General features: G+C 40.8%; 1 protein-coding gene across 12 annotated transcripts in view; it reads left to right on the plus strand.

Annotated features, from left to right (window-relative positions):
• The window catches only part of birc6 (baculoviral IAP repeat containing 6), a 105,772-nt gene that overhangs the window by 78,176 nt on the left and 2,684 nt on the right, over positions 1 to 24,912 (plus strand). For 11 of the 12 annotated variants that reach the window (XM_034608281.1, XM_034608288.1, XM_034608286.1 and 8 more), the window contains 8 exons: positions 1,494 to 1,716; positions 4,196 to 4,341; positions 6,894 to 7,004; positions 7,950 to 8,167; positions 9,838 to 9,999; positions 11,375 to 11,452; positions 13,077 to 13,265; positions 23,563 to 23,697. In XM_034608281.1, coding sequence (XP_034464172.1) covers positions 1,494 to 1,716; positions 4,196 to 4,341; positions 6,894 to 7,004; positions 7,950 to 8,167; positions 9,838 to 9,999; positions 11,375 to 11,452; positions 13,077 to 13,265; positions 23,563 to 23,697 — 1,262 coding nt within the window. Of the gene's footprint in view, positions 1 to 1,493; positions 1,717 to 4,195; positions 4,342 to 6,893; positions 7,005 to 7,949; positions 8,168 to 9,837; positions 10,000 to 11,374; positions 11,453 to 12,429; positions 12,669 to 13,076; positions 13,266 to 23,562; positions 23,698 to 24,912 lie in introns of those variants that run through there. The other variant, XM_034608292.1, reaches the window with a different exon arrangement.

Consider the following 24,912-nt stretch of genomic DNA (forward strand, 5'->3'; position numbering starts at 1 on the left):
CATGATTTAAAGTGGAAATGTTATAGTATATTTTTTGTTCAAACCTGGGGAAAAATGGGAATAATGGACGATTACATGCTGCATGAAAATAAAAACCCAAGGGCAGTTTGCCAATGATGCTCAGTATTGTCCTTCTTTTTCTCCCCCTGTTATTATCCCATTATTTAAAAAGGCATGTGTTGGTGATGTTCTACTCCGTCTTTTTAATTCTTTTCTCTTTCACCCAAGACTGCTTGGCATTTAGTACCCACAGTGGAAAGAAAAACAAGTCTGACATTGGCACAGAGCAGGAGGAGGCATTCTGATGAGTTATGAGTGTAGTATCTAGAAGGGATGGGGATTCTATGCTAGATGCCATCCAGAAACACTGGTTAAAGGATCTGAGAGCAGATTAATGCCTCGGAAGGTCAGTGTTGTGCAAATGGAGGGAGAAGTAGTAGGGAGCTGGGAATTTCAATATAAATGTAAAATAGTCTGGGGGCCACAAACAAGAGCTGTTCTGTTTATTTTGAAGCTGACACTTCAGGGCAAGCACATGGATGCACAAGTACATCCACTCACACTAAACAACCCTGTTCTCAGAAAATGGTGTGTCTTACACGGTCAGCCTGTTGATAATTATTTCACATTCTCAACACACCCTTGTATCTGATTGGCTTCTGTACAAGTGCTGGTTGAGACAAACCATGGCAAAAAAGTATTATTATATAAAGTATATAAAAACTGAGTCTTTGATGATATCTAGTTTTTCAATTTTTTTTTTTATGATTTCTTACACTTGTTTCTAAACCTCTCCCAGTACTGCGGTTTATAACACTGGCATGGCTACATTTGGTTAGTAAAGATTTACTGCGAAACATTAGCATATCAGCATCATTGTATCTCCAAAACACTGCTCACTATTCCTCACTACTAAATGCTTATTTCTGTACCTAATGATAATTTCTGACAAGAGTTCATTTAAAAAATAAAATTCACTCATTACGATTTTTTTGAATAGTTATCGTTCTGTAAAACTTAAATTGGATTTTCTTACTTCAAACATAATATGTTTGACTCTGTATTCCCTACTACGCTTTGAGTTTAGATCCTCATAAATGGTCAACAAAGATCGACACCGAGATGATATGACCAGCCTGTGTCACAGCTGCTCACCCTTGATATTGTACTATGATGTTGCTAATTCACAATAACTTAAAACCTGATTAAATCCAGAACTGTAGTCTCAACCAATACTGGATGTGTAGGTCCAATGTCGATACAGATTTTGATATACTATTCGGGTGTATGTGTGTGTGAATGAGAGAGAGAGAGATATATTAATTCCTCACGTTTTGAACAGCTGAAAATCTAGTGTTTACTGACGTAAGGCGCAAAAAACAATGTAAGGCAGGTGCAAATATAAATGTAATCATGGGTGTAAACATGTCTCCTTTTGGTTCCTCTGTGCTGTTAGCATCTTACACTTAAGTATTCTTCGTTTCTCTCTGCAGTTCTGGATATGGCACGCCATGTGCCTTTATATCGGGCACTACTGGAGCTGCTGAGAGCCATTTCCACCTGCACAGCCCTGGTCCCTCTGCTGCTGCCTCTGTCTGGGGACCCGGGGTATGACGATGAGGAGGAAGATGAAGAGCACTCTGAGGGACAGACATCTGTTGGGATGCTGCTGGCCAAGATGAAGACATGCGTGGACACGTATACCAATCGCCTCAGGTAAGATCGAGCAAATGCAATTAACTTAATGGAACAATGTAATGTGTTTGCTCAGGTTTTTACATTTTAAAGATGGACCACAAATGTCACAGAGTACATCAAGGTGAATAGTGACACATTCATTTAATCATCTTATTTGCTAAAGCTTACTTCATACATGACAAGTAATGTTTTATTGAACACTTTGATTCAGCCATAATCTTACCAATCTTTAAATTCGCCCCAGTATCATTCACGGTCCTCCTCTCTGCAATACTGATGAAGTGGGAATCTTAACATCTTTAGCCCTGTTCACACTTTGCTTTGAAATCCACCCTGAATGAAGGGAATGTGCCCCAAGAGGCATTGAACATCGAGGAGGCATTGAGATTCAGTCACTTAGCTGCTTTGAGGTGGTCAGGGACACGTCGTGAATGTGTTGTGTTTTATTATGGAAGAAAAAGACTTAAGTCTCAGCAGAAAATTCCATTATGCTGGGGGAGGTGCATTTCTTTTGCTGAGCGTAAAGTACTGAACCTGATACACACACTCAACTAACAATTGGATATACATCCTAGGAGATGAGGCTACAACATCTTCAGATAAGTGAGCTCATCTCCCTCACTCACAGCCCCTGTAAGCTTCTGGTCAACATACTATACTCAGTTTTATGTGTATGTATACACTCTGCATACATGCATCTCCAAGTGCCTTATTTATGAATGATGTATCTGATGGTATTTTTAGAGCATGCCCATCCTGAATGTTGCAGCAGCCATAGTGTGGCAGCATGGTTCAATTAAGGTTCCACAGGAGGTAAAGATAATAGTTCCTGATAAATCAGTGAGACAACAGTGGATTACTGAGGCTGTACACAGTCCAGTCAACATTTTACCTCACAGCAAGCTTTGAACTTACAGTATGATTAGCTCTTCATGTCTGCACCTATTTTGCTGCTTTGTTAAGAGATGAACAATGATCCTCTCTGTTAACAGGGTTAATAAGAAATGTGTAATCTAAATGTGTACCTCTGTCAATGATTTGTAGACCACATCAATTCCTCTTTTAATTTATAGGGTTATGATGTGCATTAAAGGGATAGTAACAGGAATTTCTCTTATATTAGGGTGTGGTATCACTTAAAATTAGGAGTGGGCAGAATAGATAAAGCAGTTATCAAGACACAGAAAAAGTATTTGATTAGTATATGATATATTTACATATTTTATCACAGTATCATTGTGTTTAACAGTAAATGTCCTTGGAAAATTTCTTGAGAAACTATTGATAGATAAAATATAGCCAGATATAAATGATAGCTTTCATTAATACATTGAAAAAAATAGGAAGTGTATGATTGGTGTTTGGTATATCGTTGCATATAGAGACGCTGTATGAATGTATGGGTGAATGTGACTTGTACTGTAAAGTGTTTGAATGGCCAATAATACTGGAAAAGTGTCAAATGAATACAGTCCATTTTACCAGTCGACTAGTTGAACAGAAACCAGAGCCTTACAGAGTAACGGTAAGAATGAAAGAACAGATATTCCTCCTCAAACAAAGTGCAGCAATCAGTCAAACTCAATTTGTCCACACCTATATGGTCTTGACAAGAGGTTTAATCAGACAGACTGTAAGCTCAGGCTTTAAGCCTGTAGAATGTTTACCATGTTCAAAAGCATGCTTGAGCATTTATGCATGCTAACAGTTGCTAATTGGAAACAAACACATGGCTGACCCTGATTGGAATGTCATTATTTTTAATCATAAAATAAATAACAAGGCTTCAGAAACCTTGAAAATAGAAACATTCTTGATCTAACATCCATGGAAATGGGCAGGGAAGCACTTGCTTAGTTCAGCACTTGAAAATATTGGGGGGGAAATTTGGTTCACAGTTATGAAACCTTTAGACAAGCTGATGAAATGATGCAAATGTTACTTCAATTGAGGTCTAGGTGTGAATCATTGTTATGTTGCAGGTAATGGTCTTAATAGACATGTACGTTCAGCAGGACAGAGCCAAAGAAAAAAACGAAACCCTCCCCAGAGTTGCTCTGGAGAAATAGTTGCTTTGGACAAAAATCCATTTAGAAGACAAACAAATTATGTTTCAGAACTAAACCATTAATCAAAAATATTCTTCATTATCAAATTGATTCAGTGATAGTTGTCTCACTTGTTTGCACATGTATAGTTATACTGCAAACACAAACCTTCCATAGCTCATATGGCACACTTTGAATGGTTATAGTTTGCAAAAGAAAAAATTGAATAAATCTTGTGTCACACCAAAGTCAGACTGAGCTAATTAGAAGACTGCTGAATGAAAGCTTTGTGGAGAGTTGGCTGATTAATGCGTTTGATTTATCCCCAAAAATGCTACAATGTCTTTTGGAAGCATAATGACAAAAGAATAAACTTAACCTTGTACACAAAAAAATACATTTCTAAAATTCAAGTTGATGTGACTGGATGAATATTTCTTGTGTTTTAGATCAAAGAAAGATAAAAGTAAAGGTGTGATGAAGACCGATAGCTCAGATCCAGAGCCGGAGGGCTTGTCTCTGCTGGTACCTGACATCCAGAGGACAGCTGAGATCGTCTACATCGCTACTACCAGCCTGCGGCAGGCCAACCAGGGTATGTATGCAACATACACTTGTGGTTTTATTGCCAAACACCGATGTCACATTCTCCATTTTATATCTGTTTCATTCAAATCCCAGCTTGAACAGTCTTGGTTTGCAGCAGTACGCAGTTATATCAGTACATTTAAACTTATGTCCCACCGAAACCCAGTTTCATAGAAAATGTGTTTGAGAAATGTGAATCCGTAACGCGTACAAAAACAATTCTTCATCATATTTGATTATCTGTCCTTACCAAAAGCCTTTGTTGGCTGACATCCAGAATTGTTCAGCTTTATCTGAATTATTTCTCTTGGTACAAGGACATGAAAATGGGTCTCTAAGTTTAGCTTACCAAAACGTCTGAAATCCCTCAGCTGTGAATGACTAAACAATTTAATCAAGAATGCTATTGGCCTGTTTTTAAAAGTTCAACTTGACCTAACAGTGGAAAGCTTCAGGTCAAACTCAGCCTTCGGTACTGCCTGAAACGTGTTGTAAAGTGACTCTGTGACTCTGGAAGTCAGTGATGGACTGTGCACTGCTGATGTCCCGTTTCTAAAACTGTTCCACGTTCCTTGGCATCTTTTCTGAGGCTCTCCTTAGCCCTGTGAAGAGGAAGGACGGCCTCTTCAAGTTGTATCACAAGATTCGGACGTTGAAAAATTGTTAAGGGCAAAGTACAGATGTCTCGACTTGTTTTTGTACATAGAGATTTGGACAAAGAAAGGACATTCTTCTTACTAGCCATTAGTCACCTTAAGCAAGTAGCACCATCAATGTCCTCCACATGATGAATCATTACACCTCCCCTAATACCTTGCCTACATAGTACACAATATTAATTATCCCCCACCCGCCCATTTCCTCCAGCTCCTTTCGGAGGATTTTTATGCTCGGCCCACATAAACAGTCGTCTTAGTGATCACTTAGGTGGGGGAACTGGCCATTACATGTGGTGGAAGTGTGGGGTAGGGGATACAGATAAAGATCAATGTCATGTCACTTCTCATAGAGAAATCCATATAATGAAGGCCTCGGGCATCACATATCATACAGAATTGTACAGTGCGGAGCTTGCAACATTAGGGCCTTGACAGATGTATAATCATTTAATTAGTACAGAGGCTTTAAGAAACATCTCTGAGAGGAGCTATGATCCGATAGGAGCTGGACAGTATTGATTTGAGGAGAAGTATTCCTCTGAAGTATCGATATACTTGTCCTAACAGAACAGGCTAAATCAATGATGATATCAGCAGATGTGCTCTTATTTATTCATTATTACTTCTTACATATTTTAGGTGGAATTAAAGATCTATAGTTTGAATCGGCCTTTATGGTAAATACATAGAAGTAAATTCTTGATCTTTGAAACAGTAGTTTTACAGATGAGAACTGCAAGATGTAGTAGACTTTTATTTCAATCTACAATATGTTTTTCCTGATATATTAATGTTGGGGGTGCTGTCAGAGACTTCCTTGCCGAATCCATATTTTGATACAAATGTTATGCAATATATGGCTCTCTAACTTTCTCCTCAACAACTTTAGAGGTAATCACAACTTGCATCCTAAGGAACTTTCAGTGAGTGGTTGTTGCCGCCATTGTTTTCAATCTACATCCAATCTCATTTCTATTGTCAATGATGGTTGAACCTTTTATGCATCTTTACCAAGGCATTATGTCGGATCAGTCCACTATGGTGAATAAGATATCTCAGAAAAGGCCGTTATGGAATTGTTCAAATTAGGTACAAATTTCTTTTTGGACTGATTTTGGTGGACAAATGTCAAAGTTCACAAAGCAGGTTTTTGGCCATAACTCTATAATTCAAGTACTAGTTGTATGAGAAATTTCAGACCCAATTTAAATTCTATAAAATGATGAAGTGATATCATTTTATATCAAAAAGGTCAAAGGTTGACTTCCCTATTATGTCATAATGATCTCCAGGAGCACTTTTCTGGCCATTATTCACCACCATAGCTCTGGAACAGAAGGGGAATAGTGACCATATTTCCTGAAACTTGGGTGGAAACTTGGTACAACTGCGAGATGGTTATTCTAGTTTCAACATGCCTCCACAGTTAGCTGGTTGACCGTATTTACCACAGAGACCACAAAGAAGAGCACAATACGAAGCTTGGAGTTGTGTAATTTGCTTTGTGGTGTTATGCAGAGAACATCAGTTTGTCCACTGGAATTGAGGAAGGTTGTGAGTCACAAAACAAGTCATGAAAAGTATTCAATGTATCAAACTCACAGGCTTAGTTAAGATTGTCGTAGTTGTTTCCAACAGGCTTTTTGTAATGCTGCTTTGTGTGCATGCCTGAATATATGTGTCTGTTTGATGAAGATCAGAGCACCGATTGCTTGCTAAGGTGACGCTTGTGATAAATAGTCCTGTGGCAGGCTGACCCTGCAGGATTTTCACAGGGGAAGACATTCTGGAGCTGATGCCTCTGTGTCACTGTCACTCTCTGAATGCCTCCACTCTGCTCTGTTTTAACTCTGGTCTTCGTGGTTTTTGCTCCTCATCCCAAATCCCTCCTCCTCACCAGAGCGAAAGCTGGTGGAGTCTTCAAGAAGGGTGTCAAGCCGACCCAAGCCCCTGTCCATCGTACGCTCTCAAGAAGAAAAATATGTAGCTGCCATGAAGAAGCTGCAGTTTGGTGAGTTTATATATTTGCTTGTGGGTGTGTCTGTGCGTTTATGTGCATGGACCATTATGTAGAATGCATACATTTTGTATTTCTTTTTCTTTACACATAAAACATGGTGAAAAAGATGATTTTCATGTTACTTTAAGAAAACATGTCAGCAAATCAACAGCAAAAACAACTATAATTCCCCATTCCTCTGTTGAAACGTATTTCCTCAAACACACACACACACACACACTCATTACATTTTTCTGTCTCCCTCTCCTGTCTGATATGATCCATAATGCCATCATGCCAGAACTCTGAGAGGAAATCAGACTCAGACTATGTTCCCATCCTGCTCATCCCTTTTGACTTGTCCATCACTCTCCATTCAGCCATGTCATGATTAATTACACTGGTTTTGCTGTGTCACAATTGATTTTGTAAGCAACTTGATGTCTGAAGTAATTGCAAGTGACTTGAGTGTAAACGGTGTTGTTTCACTGTGCAGACAGAAAGGCTGAAGACATTGACGGACAGACTGTAACTCACTATAACAAAACATCATTGTAATTTTTACTGACATAACCAGAGAACAGTCGAACAGTACAACTGGCAATGTTGTGAGCATGAGCTTTAAAAAAAAAAAAAAAAATAGGACAAGATGTTGAATATCCCTTGTACATTTGAATGTCTTCTGCACAATTAAGGTTACCAACTACCAGAAGATGTTAGCAGGTGTTAGTGGCCACCAGCAGATGTTAGGGACATAACTTCAGTTGTGCATCATCAAGTGTTTGGGCCTTGTAATCAATGATACGGGCCGAACTGCTGGCCTGCTAGCTAGACATTTTTCAAAATAAAATTACACGTTAGGCTGCTATGTATATATTTATTCATTTTTTGGTGCAGTTGTATATGAGCATGGGGGCATCCCACAGTGACACTCACACTTGTCTTTTCTCTGTCCAGACACCTTTGAGATGGTTTCCGAGGAAGAGGATGGGAAGCTTATGTTCAAGGTGAACTACCACTACATGTCTCAGGTGAAGAACGCCAGTGATACAAACAGTGCAGCCCGATCCCGCCGTCTCGCTCAGGAGGCCGTCACCCTGTCCACCTCTCTGCCCCTGTCATCCTCATCCAGCGTCTTTGTCCGCTGTGATGAGGAGAGGCTGGACATCATGAAGGTAAAGTACTCGACGATCTTAGGCCTGGCACCACAGCATGACCTTTTCAGATGGTGTAAAAACCTACAACTTAGGCATTCATAATTGGGTTTGATGAATGTGTATATTGTATGTAACTGTCATTGTTACGAGAAAACTGATATCCTGAAACTGTGGCACAGAACTGTCCGGTTTTTTATAGGGTTGTAGCCTGTGATTAAATGAAACCTACAGTTTGAGAACAGAATAAAGGTGAACTTTTGTGTCTTCCTGAAGGATGTTGTGTACTGTGCTACTACGTCTGGTGTTTTTACCATACGTCTTGTCATTGACCGCTCTTACTCATTCCTCCAGTGACATTTAATAAATGGCTGTATCCCCGACAAGTTGATTAATGGCAGAATCTCCTTTTCTAAATGTCAAAGTCCTCATCCGCTTAGCTTAGTTTAGGCAAAAGATCGCTCTAACTAAAGGCAGTAGCAAACTAACAACAAAGTCAGAATCAAGGAGCAGCCTCAACATAAAGGGACAGTGGCTAGTGAGGTGGAAATCTGATCCCCGTCACATTGCTGCTTTCTTTATTGTTCCTGCACCAGACTTTGTGTGGAAGTGCAGTACAAATTTTTGGTCTGAATGTCCATGTCAAAATATACTTCATGCATGAGTTCCACCCGGCACCCTCAAGAAAGATTAGTGTAGTTGTAGAGTCATGTCAGTCGACATGACAACACTACGGAAGAATACTGTGGTGGTTTACAACAGGATGTTTGCATTTCTCTGAAAAAATATAGAACGCATTTTCCTCCAGGTTGAATGCTGGGAGTCCTTCAGCTTCCTCTCAGTCTTTGTGATCCCCTCTCCTGTCATTTGATTTGTGGCTACTCTGTCCTTACTGTACAGACAGGATGATGATGTTTAGGGTGGGATAGGTCACTTGCTCTTGCAGTAGAGAGATCATATCTAATCAGATAAGTTACCTTACCGTTTGCCAGGTGTGTCTGGATGTTTTCAGTCGTCCAGGCTTTAAGCAGCTTTCACGCCGAAACCATTTAGTCTCAAAACGTATGCACATAAAAACCATGCGCACAAGTCACGAGTGCACAGAACAGTGTCTGTGAGAAGACCATTCTCTTGAGAGAATATTACTACTGTGTGTGCACAAATGCAGTCCTGATAGCTTGTTGTGATGAGCAAATGTCACATTTACTTTTTATAAAGATCAGGTCTGAGTGTGAGTGATTAGAAAAGAGCAGAGGAGAAGAATCTCTTGTTGACCAGCGGAGTAATGCACCTCGATGCTGCCAATGCCAAATATGTGTTTGTCATATGTCTTAACATATTCAGGGTCTTATGCTTTTTTAAGTGCTTGTGTGTCTTTGAGTAATGAGCAAATCTCTTTTAGTCAGTAAATAAATTGGATTTTGCTACAAATGCCTTGAGTACTGTAGATATATTTGATCGCATTCTCTGGCTAATTACACCCTTTAGTCTGTGTGTTAATTACATTATTGTGACTGTGGAAGAACCTGAAAGAGGCAGCACCATTTCTCAATAAATTTGCCCTTTGTTTAATCCATATTTACTAATAATAGAGTATATACTTTCTTTAATTAACCTTTTTTCCAGTGTGATGTATAACGGCCCCTTCTCAGGCTATTTGTGTTAAAGCCCTCTACTCTTTGAATTTACAGGTTCTCATCACAGGTCCAGCCGACACGCCATACGCCAACGGCTGCTTCGAGTTTGATGTGTATTTTCCCCAAGATTATCCCAACTCTCCACCGCTGGTCAACCTGGAGACTACAGGCGGACACAGTGTGCGCTTTAACCCAAACCTCTACAATGACGGCAAAGTGAGTTGAAAAATGCTCATGCTACTCTTCTGTCAAGTAACTGCGATGGAGGATTTTTATTCAGAATGTGTCATCTGCCTTCTGACAATCTGTACTAAAAATTCCAATAGTGAAATGGACCAGAAAAATAACATGCCTGGTTGTCAATCACCCACAATGGACTTAAACCGTCAAATGAACCCAATATATCTTTATCTGTATCTGAAGATCTTCCCAGCTCTGTCAGAGTTTGTTTTTAAAAATGGATTTCGCTAAGGGCTTCCTTCAGACAATTTTGAATATGTATAGCTCTTCCACCGAGGCCTTGGCTTCTTTCCATTTAGGAGCTGGGGTCAAGGTGCTGAGGCTTACCCAATCTGCTGCACCTCATTAGGCACACACTGACAGTCCACATCTATTTCCATAATGGGCAGACAACTTCTATAAGAAATACCTGGAACTTCCCACATCAATGGAAGGGGTGGGGGCGAAGGGAGCCACCATTCAGCAAGTCATGAGGGGTGAATGGTTGGTTAAGTGGAGGAAGCAGGAAGACAGATGCATAATAAGAAGCTTGTTGCTGAGGGTTGTTCATATTCAGCTGGATGTCTTTTTGTCTTGGAAGCTGTGAGCCATGCTAAAGGTTCAGGTTGAATAAGAACAGTGATATGAAGCATCTACACATTTTTACAGATTTATGTTCAAAACAGGTCTGATTAGCAAACATAGGTATTGAGCACAAGTTAGGGAGTTTTAATTGAAGATGAATAGTAACAAAATGTGATGGAGCCATTATTCAAGTTTCACTTTTACAAACACACCTTTAAACTGTTACAACCCAAACATAACCTTCATGAGGGTAGGCTTTATAGCAGGACTGTTGCTCTTGACTACATCAGTTTCAGCTAAGTGTATATGCTAGGGTATTATTATTGTTATGCATTTCCCACAGAATGAGTTAAATCTATGGCAGTAACAGGGGTGCACACGCCCGAAAGTCACTCTCGCAACAGACTAAAGAGTGAAAGAGAAGTTCTTGTGCGAGGAAAAAGAATTGCATTGCATAACGCAACTGCAGCTGGAACTATGAGGTCTGACAGTGTGTGGACGGTACCTTGTGGTGGTACAATAGCGCTGCACGTACCAAGTTAGAGATCTGTTATGTTATTATGAGAAATGTAAAAAAATGTTTGGTTCATTATGAAACTTTGGCAGGAAATATTGTAATATGGCGGGGCCCCACATCCAAAGATGTTTTGTCATGAATTTCATAAACCTGAGTCTTTCACCAATGCAATGGATGTTATGCTTAAACTCTTCTATGTGTGGGTTATACTTACTAACTTGTTTTCTTACTTTTTGTTTTGTTGCGTGTGTGTGTGTGTGTCTAAATCAGGTGTGTTTAAGTATCCTCAATACATGGCACGGGAGACCAGAGGAGAAATGGAACCCACAGACCTCAAGCTTTTTACAGGTGAGCTGGAGATCTTCCATCATGACAGATCAGCAGGGCTGTTGTTTGAGTCTTTGTGTCACAGGCTATAGTTTATCACTGTGCCATCATTACATTGCCAGGGGCTGTGTATTAATGGACTTGGTGTTTCGACAGCTGACATGAAGGATCCTTTTCAAAGTCAAGTTATTATTTTGCTTTGGTGACAGTGTGTCGATGTTAATCAAACCAATATCATTTGGGGCTCCAGGTTATGCCTGCGCACACGCATCACTCATCTCGAAGTTGGAATCAGTCTGCTTCAATTGCCAGTTAGCCCTGATGCCATCTGATTTTAGACTGTTTTCATATTTTACTCTTTAAATCCTCAGTTCGTAGACCTACCCCTGCTGAAATTGATAAAATACCAATATACTCTTTTCTTCAGACAAATCTGACAAGTTTATTCTTATTTTTAAACTCCTAGGATAGACCGTGAAATACATGCCTACTGGGGTCCATTGTAACTGAAGTGTCAAGCTATTGAGTGAAACTAAAGATTCCTGTAAATCCTGGACTCAGTTTCCCCCCCCAAATGTTCTGAAAAAACAAATGTTGATTGTGCACTTGCTTTTTTTTACATGGCAAGATAGGGCATTAGCCTTGCTGGAGGTACAGTATGTGCTCCTGGAGCCCCCTTCTTGTTTCAAATGTTATTTATGGTAAAGGGAATATTTCTGCTTATTTATCAGTGTTTTTATCATCTAAAGTCTTGAGGGGTTGGACCTATAATGCTTGTGATAGATAATGTGTAGCATTAGGGGACTACTGGGTATCCAAAGTGATGAACAGGCTTATAGATATACACACACCCCCACCATTATTTGGTTGTTTGTGATGCACACACTTGCATTTACTTTCCATATATATTGATCCAGCAACAAGCAAGCCAGAGCCTTTGGAAATGGATTGCTCCTTCTTCTTTCTTCCTTTTTTTTTAATAATTCCCTCATTTGCAGGGTTGGAGAGTGCATAGAGATGTCTCCATTGATTATCATTCAAGTTAGTGTGCTGCGGATCAATAAAGGAAAAAAGGGGGTGGGTGAATAAGAGACAAGGGAGTGGGCTGGAATCAAGCGGTCATCAGCTGGGTTGAATATCGGCTCTGAAATTCAGAAATCCAGGATAGGAGGCACGCATCACCGCTTGGTGGAGCATTTTCAAGTTCATCCACCTCCAGCACAGCGTAGGCCAGCAGGCAAGCCTCCAAGCCCAAGATCGTCATTGTTGGTAATGTAGTGGCTTGGAACAGACATAGTGATGCAGCAGGATGTCCTTAGTCTCCTTGAGACAGGACAAGTCATGAATCGGGCTGTTAATAAAGATGAATTGAAGGATATATCTTTACAGGGGCCAAAATATTTCGTGCCGTGTCAGACTCTCCTCAGTGTCCACCACTGAGGAGACATTAACCAACAGAGCAGAATCAAGCTAGTTGGAAAAATGTAGTGTATCAGAATGTTATTTTGAAACTAAACCAAGCTACTGTCTACATATTTTATGATTAGCATTCACCATGGAATTTGAACCACTGAGGTAATCCTGAGTTTTTTCAACAAATTTAAATATTTCTCCCTGCCTCCTCTTTTCATTCGATTTGCTGTAGGTGCTAGTGTCGGTGCAGTCCCTCATCCTGGTGGCTGAGCCCTACTTCAACGAGCCAGGGTATGAGCGCTCCCGTGGCACCCCCAGTGGCACCCAGAGCTCGCGGGAGTACGATGGTAACATCCGGCAGGCCACCGTCAAATGGGCCATGCTGGAGCAGATGCGAAACCCCTCACCATGCTTCAAAGAGGTAGGAATCACTCTATCACACATAGCAAGAGTCCTGTTAACATGTCATTGTTATTGTTACCTTAAGTGTTACAGCGACATGAAAATCCCAGTCAGCCTCATTTACTGGGGCCACAAGCCCAATAACTCACAGCAACTGTGGGTCCGAACCTGACTTGACATACAAAAAAATGACTAAATAGTAAAGACCAGCTAACTGCTGACACGTTTCAGCATAAAGCTGAATGCATAAAACTGCATAAAACAGAATCAAAAGCATTCATTTCCTAGTGAGGCACTGACAGTTTTGAAAAAGGTGTCACATATAAAGGTGTCATTGTTGTGTGACAAAGACCTCCCACAACATCTGTCTCATAGGGAAATATTATACAGATAAATGCAAGGGTCCCACATAGTCTAAATGACTCATTCACCTTTAAACCTTTCCTTGATGCCCTTTGCTGTAATTTTGAAATTTTGAAATTGTTTTTTTTGAAGCTGTCAGCTCCTAGTAGCTGGCTCCCCCCTTCAGCGCCAACTAGTAAATGTTTTTGGCTCACCACAATTCCTTCATGTGTGAAGAACTAAACACAATATCCATTAACTGGGTAAATCCTCGCACAACAGAATCTCAAACCTGACCAAAAAACACAAGAAACTTTATTTTGTCCAATAACTACCAAGCAAAACACAACCTAAACAGTTAGCAAACACTTGCTGGTAACCCTGTGCAAACTCTAACTGTTAGTTTATACTTCATTCCACCATGACACCTTCAAGGAACTACAGTCACGTGTTTACACATATCTGAATACCAAAAGAAATGGGAGGAGATATACTAAGTCAAGAAGCAGTCATATTATAAATAGATAAAGTTTGCATAAGACCAACATGCAAACTTTATTCAGATTTTTTTTTTTCGGGGGGACTGAATAATTTTTCAAATGTAACAGTGCTAGAATAGCGATGGTTTTTAGTATAAAAAAACAAACAGATTCACGGTTGCGTGTCAACACCCTCTTGGGCCTGGGCCAAGGAGCAGACCTTAACTGTGAACTAAGTCAATATACATTAACCACAATTCACCACTATTGGTCCTTCACAGAATACATTATTTATATTATTCATATTTTTGTAGATTTTAGTTTGCACCCTAAATAGAAAATTAAAATGGAATGCAGAATTATCCCCCTGCCATTCCTGACATTTTCCAGCTATTTTAGTCCACAAACCAAACCTGAATGAAAAAGCCACCTATTCTCCCTGAGAGTTGTTCGGCTGCTCTCTCTAATCATGAATTCCCCTCTTATTAATTCCTTGGTAGATGACATCGTCTGGAGGTCGGCCTACCACTCCCCCGCTCTCTCTTCCTCAGTTTTCTGATTTCCTGTGATACTTTAAATGGTCCTGTGAGACGGATAGTCCTTTGAAAAATAACAGTCTTTTCAACCTGCACATCCAGAGGTGCCTCATTCAGAGATGTCAAGAAAGAGGGATTGAGGGAGGGGAGCACTTTAGGACAGGAAAATTAGAGATAGAGAGAGGGAGAGAAAGAACATTTATCCAGTTACCTTGACAGGATTACATGAGAAAAACAGACTGTAGAAAAGCATGAAAATAGCACGATGTCATGCAAAGGTTTCTGATTTATTGATTTACGTTTACTTCACTTATGGGTTGTTCCAAATTCCAAGTCCTGATGTTGATTTGTGATAAACTAGCTGAGGAAAATGTCATTTTAAAAATTCAGTTCTTCTGAAATAGTGATGGTACTCTAACAATTAATTCCATGAATCCATCTCCCTATAAACCTATATATATGTTGTTTACCTGGTATTAAACGAGATACATTTTCACCAAGAATAATCAATCACAAACATGTTTCTACAAATCAGAAAATCTGATTAAAATCATGCAGTTCTTTGTCAATAACAGACTCTGCAATTCTATCGTCTTTTTTCTCTTCAAACAACAAAATAATTCAAATTGTTCTTTCTATCTTTCTTTCTTGCTAAATATCAGTGATGGATTTATCAAAAGCAGAGATGGTCAACGTTTTGAATTCGTGTTTATTCTGTACGGCCGTAGCGGTGTTGGATGTCATATTGACTTATGAAGTCAACTGTCACTTACTAAACTTTCATTAAACCTACAGTTCTTACAGTGAACAATATGCCTGGACATGCTTTCATTAGTACAGGTTGTTTTTTAGAAATCAGCACGACATAACCACACAGAAATGAAGTCCATAAATGTGATGATCACTGTGTTGGATCTGATCTCATTTGTCAGTGAGTTAAGCAGAGCCACAGGTTTTCAGATTCACTGTAGTTTGTAGATTTAGTTCAGGAAAGATTCTGGATTAGATGATTGGCATTATGTCCATTATTCACTCCATGAATTCACAGCCAGTGCTGCTTGTATTTCTGTGGGATTTGAAGGTGAAATATAAGTCTAGCACAGCAGGTGATGCTGGGTCTGTGACATCACTCAGCCACTGAAATGGACCACTGGACCGAGAGAAACTGAGGGGACACAGTAGAACTTGGCAATGCTACGCGGCTGAGCAATCTCACACATACGCACACAGAAATCCAATTAAGCTTGGTCAGATACTCCCATGTGCTTTCTCACCACTGGCCTTTTAGCGCTTTTAAGTCCTCAGCTGAGGCAAACATCAAGACAGAAAGGAAAACCACTATCCATGAACAAAATGGTTTCACCCTCTTCCTGCTCATAATTGAGATACATTTCTCATATTTAATCCACTCCAAGGTTATAGTTCTGATCTTATTCTAACAAGAAAAAGAACTCCGAAAAGTGTGTAAAAACAATAAGTTGCTTAATATATGAATTTCTGTGCATAAGAAACGCTTAATAAATACGATACAAGACATTACAGAGGGCCAAACTATGGAGCTTTTTTCCTATCTTTATTCAAGAGCGTGGTCTTTCAGTTTGAGCGCATGACTTGTTGAATTTATGTTCAGATTGTGTATGACTTTCCATCAAAACCCTGCCCTTGCACTCAAATAGCCCCTGTTTGCACTTAAATTTGCTCTGCTTCTGCTCAAACTGTGTGCTTGCACTCAGATATATTCTTCCTCACACGGATTTCCTGTGCTCAATGCTTCAGCCCTTCTCCGCACTCGGGCTGCTTTCTGCGAGCTCGTGAATCGTCTGCTCTCAGACTTCTCCTCTGCGCTTGGATTTTTTTGTGGAACAACCCTATCAAAATTGGGAAGTTAACTATTCTCTTGTATGCTGTCATGTCCACCCACAGCAATGAGTGTTTTTACAGAATGCGTGTACAACCAATCAAACAGTTCTATTATGCACTCAGTAGACTGTTCCTGAAAACTCTATGCATGGCTTGTTGAACTTGCAGTTTTTTGGCTTACATCTGCTGTTCCTGAAGATGCATTGTCTGCTGATGTGGTGGTCCCTGCTCTAGTTTGGCTGATGCTTCTCGAGACTGACGCTGTCAAGTCTGTCACTTGCCTAAGCTCATCCTGTCACTTCTCCTGACGCTGCATCTTTAGCTCTTTGGATCTTGACACAGAAATGTGGCACTTTTATGAGAGGGAGTGAGAGGCATCCTCTCAGTGACCCATCTCATTGCCCTACATTCTTTGACACAGCATTGTTTCTGTTTGGAAAACCCAGTGCGTCATTACATGTGTGGTCTTTCACTGCTGTCCCTCCAGGTCTTTGGAACCTGTCTTTTAGCTTGACTGAAAATCAATGAGCTGTTCAGCTTGTCCTAGAAGACGCCCTCCATGTGAGCTTGCTGGCCTCTGTCTTCTTTTTGCTGTCTTACTTTGGTGTACAGCTTCATCAGAAGCCTTCATATCAACCTTTGCTGTTCCCGCTGCTCTCTTACTGTTGATGAATAACAGCAGGCTCTTATCTGGCAACAGCTTCACTATTCTCTAACCCTGACCACTGGTTCTTCATTTATCCATCATTTTGACCTCATTTTAACAGTGCTGCATCCAGAAAATGTGTCATATGTTGTGTTGACTACACTAGCTCAGTATGCGATTCAGCACCAGTGCACCTCACCTAAAACCTCCACTAGGTTTCCATTCTCCACACACACTTGAGTTGGTCGGTCGTGAAATCTGCTGTAAATTTTCAATGTTGCAGTAATATACTGAAAAGGTTTGAGTGTTAGTCATTCTTTGTTACTCCTTCTAGAACATCGCCCCTTTTCCTAACCCATCATTATTTATGAAGTACTAGTACAGTAATATAGCGTCTGGCCACACGTTGCAGCACTGAGCAGCACTTCACAGTCAGTGAATGAGAAAAACAACCTGTGCCGTCATTATTCTTACTGGCTGAGTTGAGTGTCTGTTGCAACTGCACACAACAGTCACGGATACTTCACTACAGCAAGGTGATGTCACACAACATTATAGCATGTTTAACTTCAATTGAAGAGATGTGTCTTGGTCAAAGTGAAACTGTGTTTGTTATTACTTTTCCCCCATGACGTCATCTTTTCAAACTTTACAATGATAATATATAGATTTATAACATCTAATGAACATTTCATGATGTGCTTGTTCTCTTTACTGGTCTCGACCATAATTTACTTAAATTTGAAGTTCCCATTAAAATTATTTTTTAACCTTGAAAAACAATCTTAACTCAACCTCCAGTTACTGCCATGCTCCAGTGCTTTCAACCATATCACGTCATCTTCATCAGTGGATGGAATTTGAGTGGAGGTTATAGAACTGTTCAAACTTTCCATCTTTTGTAGCGCTTGCACTTTCAAAGGTCACAAATGAACTCTTTAGAATCCCCTGAAAATAAATGGAGAGGTTGAAATGGTTGACGGCTCCAGAACAAGCTCGTAAGTGGAGCTGAGATTGTTTTGTCTAACACTGTGCAACTGTGACTGTAAGTGAAAGGTTGGAGACAGAGAGAAAACCGAGATTTTATCAAGACTCAAATGTACCCACATGGATGTTCCATGAGACCCTGCTGATGATGATGGTATTTGGTGGGATCTAACCACATAGACATTTTATTTTTGGTGTGTGTGTATGTGTGAGAACCAGATGCTATTTATAGAGGGGGAGCACAGGCTTGAATTATACAGCAGCAGATTGTCAAGTGGAATTAAGGACAATGGGCTGCATGTTAAAATATGGATCATTTTGTGTGTGTGTGTGTGTGTGTGTGTGTGTGTGTGTGTGTGTGTGTGTGTGTGTGTGTGTGTGTGTGTGTGTGTGTGTGTGTGTGTGTGTGTGTGTGTGTGTGTGTGTGTGTGTGTGTGTGTGTGTGTGTGTGTGTGTGTGTGTGTGTGTGAGAGAGAGAGTAAGAAAGAATGAGGGTACACTTGTAAATGTGCATGTTTGAGTTGAGAGAGGGCTTCGCAGTGCGTTTGTGGTAATCAGGCTGTGTGTTTGTGGGTGTTAGAGAGCAAACGCAGCATTGTCAGTAAGGCTGTACCAGATTAAGAATTTTGTCAGCTATCATCAGATTTGGGGATTCACTGTGAAGATTTAACTTGTCGTTTTCCTCGTGGCCTTCAGAAATTCACAGAATTGACATAACTGGCATCTAGTTATCAACAGGATAGTCCTTAATTACTTCTAAGAAACACTCTAGGCCAGATTTACTACTGATTAATTTACATTGTTGCATTGAACATCCTTCAAGAATTTATTATCATAATGTAGTGTGAGAACTGTGGTTTCCATATTCTTGCTTTTAAGTGAAGCATCTCAATGTGTACGATTTTAGAATGTGGAATTCTCACGAGTTGGCTCATAGTGGGTCAGTCACTCCCTGGTTGAGTTGCTCTGCAGCTGTTTTTGGAGGTGAACGACCAGACGCCTCCTGGCTGCTGTAGTGTGACAGACCAGGTCTCTCTTTTAGGGCTGCATTAATATATAATTGCAACGTGTGACCCGTTACACTCTCTCAGATTGAAATGCTGGCTAGCATACCTGAATGCAGAATCATGTTTCCTGCGTTGTCATGTACGAGAGACACTCACTTTTCTTGCTGAATGTCTTATGCAACCATGACTTTGCTCAGTCTTTAAGCAATGTTTTCTGTTCTGCGAATCTCCACTCTGTCTCTAAAACAAATGACTTCAGTCGTCTGGAATAAAACTGTCATGTAAACTTCCATTTGCTGTGATGTCCAAATGTTGGTAGTGAAACTGACTGCTGCACTGATCTTCATTTGCTCCATAACCACCTCTCCCACTGTGCCATTTTGCAGCATCATTGTGTACAGAAGTGTGTCTTCTAGAAACAGTGCCCCTGGCTCCAGAGTTTCCATTAGCTTCTAGAATCCCTCATCCTCAATAATAATCACTTACAGGCATCGTAACTAGTGCAGTGAAATCTGCTGTGCTGCTGATAATTGCTGGTTTTTGTGTCTGGTCAAGATATGTATAGATGTAATGAAGGTATTAATGATAGCACCAACAGTTACTACTAATACTAATAATTTTAATAATTTTAGTTTTTAATGAGTAGTGACACCATACATACCAAACCATCTTGACATGGTTAAAGCTCACCTAGTTTACCGTACTTCACCTCAGGTTTAAGCTTCTCTCATCAGGTTAACCACCAGAGCATGTACGTTTTTTAGCAGGTATGCCAGCTAGTCCTGCTAGAACATAAAAACTACTGATTCCCCTTATTTATAATTCCTTATTGAACTGTTAAAAAACACGCGTTTTATAGAATGTCAGTCAACTGAGGCGTATGATTTGACTCATGGTCTTTCAGGAGGCAGCCATAGTTGTCATACTGTACATATATCTTCACTGAAATGCACAAGGGCCTGTGGAGCCACTGACAGGTGGCAACGATAACTGGCACCCCATGATCTCAGGCAAATATCACCAACACTGTCCCCCATGTGGCTTAGTGCGATAGGGTGAGGGTCAATGTCATGAGCCAGACCATTTGATTGATAGCTGTAAGGAAAAGGGCGGGATGTTGGGAGGTCTATATGGTGGACCTGAGGCTGAATCCACCTCCATATATTTTTGTGCTGGCATCTGGAGGCTGTTCTCATGTGGGTTGAGAGCTGCACTCGGTGAACCTTTCATGATTGCACAGTGATATTGCTGCTTAACATGCTCACATTCCTCTCAAGTGTTTCACTGCTTAAAGTATCACATGGTAACGCTCTCACACACACCACAAAGTGCTAGGAAGCTGTCCTGACGGATTGTTCCATTGAGTAGTTTGTATTGCTCCATTATTGATTGGTTTTAAAGAGGCATCTCTGTCTTGACGTTACCAAGCAGCCAGTTTTGGGTGTTAACTTTTCATTTTACACTCACTCAGCACAGCCTTTTCATGGTGTTGATTCATCAAGACGTTGCACATTTTCCTCTGAGATTGTGCATTTTTTACATGACTGCATCACATAATGTCTGCAGATTTGTCCTCCACACATCACATAGTTTCTTCTGGATTCACATCTGGTGACTGTGGAGATCACTGAAGTTCACTGATGTTCACACTGTCATGTTCAAGTTTGAGACTTTTGCTTTGTTACATGGAGCATTATCCTGCAAGAAGAAATTAGAAAATGACCAACTGTGGCCACAAAGGGATGAACATGGTCAGAACTTGGATAGACTGTGACATTCAAACCATGATTGGTTGGTTTTAAGGCCCAAAGTGTCAAGAAACCATTCCACACATCTTCACACCAACAGCAGCAGTCCTGACTGTTGACACAAGGCAGCTTGGCTCCATGGATTCATGGTGTTGACTCCAGATTGTGATTCTAAACCTCCTGCTTCACCAAAAATCCAGATTCACCAAACCAGACTAAGATTTTCAGTCTTCAAATGTCCAGTGTTGGTGAGTCTGTGTCACTGCAGCCTCCCATTTCTGTTCTTGGCTGACAGGAGTGGAACCTGATGTGGTCTCTGATGTTGTAGATCATCCACCTCAAGGTTGTTGTTCATTCTGGTGCTTCTCTACTCACCATAGTTGTAAAGAGTGGTTATCTGAGAGCTGTCCATTGGTGTCACTTGGCTCCGGCTTTCAAGGCTGTTACCTTGGTCGCTTTTGATTTGATTATAAATAATAAATTGGTATGTTATTATTACTAAAATCATTATCTGTATTACATAAAAGGTAACTTGACCAGGATGTCAGCATATTTAGATTTTACCTCCTCATACATGTATCTTTACTTTTAAATTATCGTTTATGCACTTTACTGTTTCATTAGTTAAAATAACATTGTAGCAACAGCTTTTTGAGATTGAGCTAGGATTGACTTAGTGGTAAAAACTGGTTTTATTTTGCAGGTGCTGTTCTAGTTTTGCTTTGGACATCAGAGTTAGAAACATGTATTCTTCCGTCTTGGCAAGGGTCAGAGCTGTGGTCAGGGATAGTGGGGCTGGTTCCCGAGGCCTTGACACACTACTGATGGAATACAGAAAATCAGGAATAAGGAACTTTTTAATGACTGCATGATTCACTCTCGCCCTTGACCCTGCATTGGCCGAACGTTTCCACACGTCCATTCTTAAGCTTCACACACGCCCCCTCGGTTGCCCTGCGGAATAATGAGTGGACAGCATTACTTCAAAGGTCAATGAGTATATCTGGCAGCCCGGGCTTTCCATTAGAGGGCCTCGTCTGTGGCTGCACACATGAGCTCAATGTATCCGTGTGTACAATTCTCCATGTACGTGTGTGTGTGTGCGTGCGCGTGTGGGTACGTGCATAAGGACATGTATTTCTTGAAAGGTCATTTGTCAGGACGCCCTTATCCAACAATCCATGATCAGATTTGGTTTGCATATAGAGCTTCCTTCCATGCTGTGATCAATGGCCATGTCCAAATACCAGAAGTCAAACGACTGCTGCATTACCACATGGAGCCCCAGGGAAAATGTCCCATTTAAACCACCGTGTCTCAAACATGTCTATGCATAATGTCAGGCGTGTGCCTCTGTCTTGATCTTCCTTATGATGGGTAGTATATGGGTTCTGTGTCTTGATTCCTGAACCTTGTCTCTGCTTGAAGAAAGCCTCAGCGGCAGCCGACCACGCCATGTTTACCACTCACCTGCAACCTTGAAACATTCCCTCTGCTCTGGGGACAGTCATCCACCTCCCCTAGATGTCACTGAATCAGCTGAGGGAGTGGGGGGATTGGTTGGGAGGAACAATAGATAGGCGAAGATATGGGAAGTAATGTGAAAGATGGTATGAAGACGGAGTGTGCTGAGGGAGATGTAGATGGAACAGAGAGATTCAAAAGCAGCCTCCTCCCCCCGCTCCAGCTCCCCTTGTGGCCTCTTTGCCTCTCCTCCTGGTAAGCAGCAAATCAGCAGCCACCATAATAACTAATTCACTCCTTCCACCAGCAGAGCAGCAGCTACAGACACATCCACTACAGCGCTCACTGCATACTGATGACTCTGCCCTGGCGACTGTTGCTAGGAAGTTGACTGGAGGGGCGGGAAAGCAGAGTATCATACATATGATGTCACATAGTGGCTTAAACACCTTTGATAAGAAACGGTTCCTAAATAATAGAGATATGGGTTAGTAATCATGTGGAGATACCCTACTAAGTAATATTCCCACCAAGTTTCATGAAAATCTGTTCATGTCTGACTTATTTTGTACATACACACACAGACAAACACAGACTGGACTGAAAACAACACCCTGCTTCTGGCTGAGCTGGGGTGGATAGTAATGAACTTTTGCCCTGACGATGGCACCAGATGAAAAGCCAGAGGATGACCTAAGTTAATACAGTTCATCAGGGGAAAATGGACATTTATACCCAATTCATGGTTGCGGGACATCCCCAGAGCCACACAGAGACAGTCATGTTTTTGCTGCTGTGATATTTGAAAATCGAGTTCAGGTGTTGGAACCCAGTTTGTAAAATGGTATAATATCATGCATCCATGCTATGAAGAGCAACAGTTTACAGTGCCTTTCAGATTAAATGTTCTGTCATTGACTCAAGTTTGATCACAGTAGGATGTTTTTTTTTTTTTTACTCTTTGTTCATCTGACACAAACCACAAGAGAGCCTGTATTTGGGGAGCAAACTTGTATAAGTGTGACTGATCTGAGAATGGATATGGATAAAAGAAATACCATTTGGTAAATATTTATCCATGAAATAATAATACAATGAGGTGTATTCAGTAAGGCTATAAATTACATTCTTGTGTAAGGCTCCAGAGAAGTTTATCAGGGTAACATTGGTTCTGACTGCGATAGAGCAGAATGATTTCTTGGCTGTGCTGCCCTGTGGTTGACCACTGCTCTGTCATGTGTTTGCAGGTGATCCACAAACATTTCTACCTGAAGCGAACAGAGATCATGTCTCAGTGTGAGGAGTGGATTGCTGACATCCAGCAGTACAGCAGCGACAAGAGGGTCGGCCGCACCATGTCCCACCACGCTGCTGCACTAAAGGTAAAGTCATTCAATGCAGTGAAAATGTCTAACTGTCAGCATTACAGGCTCTTTGACCACAGTGCCACATGTAAAGGTAGACTTACTCTAGTAGTGGCCCGATGTCTGTAATCATATCTCCCATGAAAGCTTGTGAAAACCTAGTTCCACGACTTATACCTTTGTATACGTCCAATAAGTCAGAGTGAATTACCTGATGTGGCTGAGCCAACTGCGCTCCACTGAAATACTGGAGCTCGACGCGACTCACAACAGGATGAAGCAGAGTGGGTCCCGCTGAGTGACCCTCAGTCTGTCAGAGACACCTCTGTCTCTGACTGCTTTACAAGCTATGACCACAACTAACATAAAGTACAATTTCAAACTATCTTTTTCTTCCACAAGAACGAGTGAATATTTTTTAAAGGATATGATTCCACTGGAGAAAATGCATCAGGTCGAAACACTGAATTATGTTGTATGATTTTTTTTTTTTTTTATCTAGTCACAAAAAACAGACTGCTTTCTCACCGAGTGACTTTCAAAATGTTACACTTCCTGTTTTCATGCTGTTTAAAATGTCCTCACTGCACTAAAGGTTTACACAGTGGGCAGGTTACTGCAATGCATGTAATCACAGTTGGTGTTTGAGCTCTGGTGTCCTGCTAATATACTGTGAATTAGCTGCAGGGGACAGTGGACCCTCGCCAGGCCAGCACCTTAATTCACATCCCCAGCCAACTCACCCCCGAGACACACTCATGAGCTCATAATGTGCAGAGATACACACTCAAACACAATAACTAGCACCCACACACTGTGAGGCTGCTCTCCTCTCTTCTCCCTCCGGCAATAAATAACTACAACTCATCCCCACTGTAAAAACATTTTAGCTCCACTGAGAAGAGGCCGGAGCAGAGCCCACTTGTCATTTAGCTTCAGAGTTTGTTTCTTCTCTATGCTGCGTGCCAGCAGAGGTGCTTTATAACCATCCAAATCACTATAGAAATACAGACCGTTTACCATCTTTAGTATTACAGGTTCCTCATAACCAAAATGTGGACACAGTGAAATGTTCCCCTCATGATGGATGAAGATGAGAAGATATTCAGAATTTATCCTCTTTGGACCATAATTATATTTATCAATAGGTCACACAGACTAGTTATGGATGTTGGCCCAGTAACTAGTTCATCTGTCCACATGTACAGTGCACACACTCACCGCCCTGCTGCT

This window comes from Hippoglossus hippoglossus, chromosome 15 (genome assembly GCF_009819705.1).
Source record: "Hippoglossus hippoglossus isolate fHipHip1 chromosome 15, fHipHip1.pri, whole genome shotgun sequence".
NCBI lineage: Eukaryota > Metazoa > Chordata > Actinopteri > Pleuronectiformes > Pleuronectidae > Hippoglossus > Hippoglossus hippoglossus.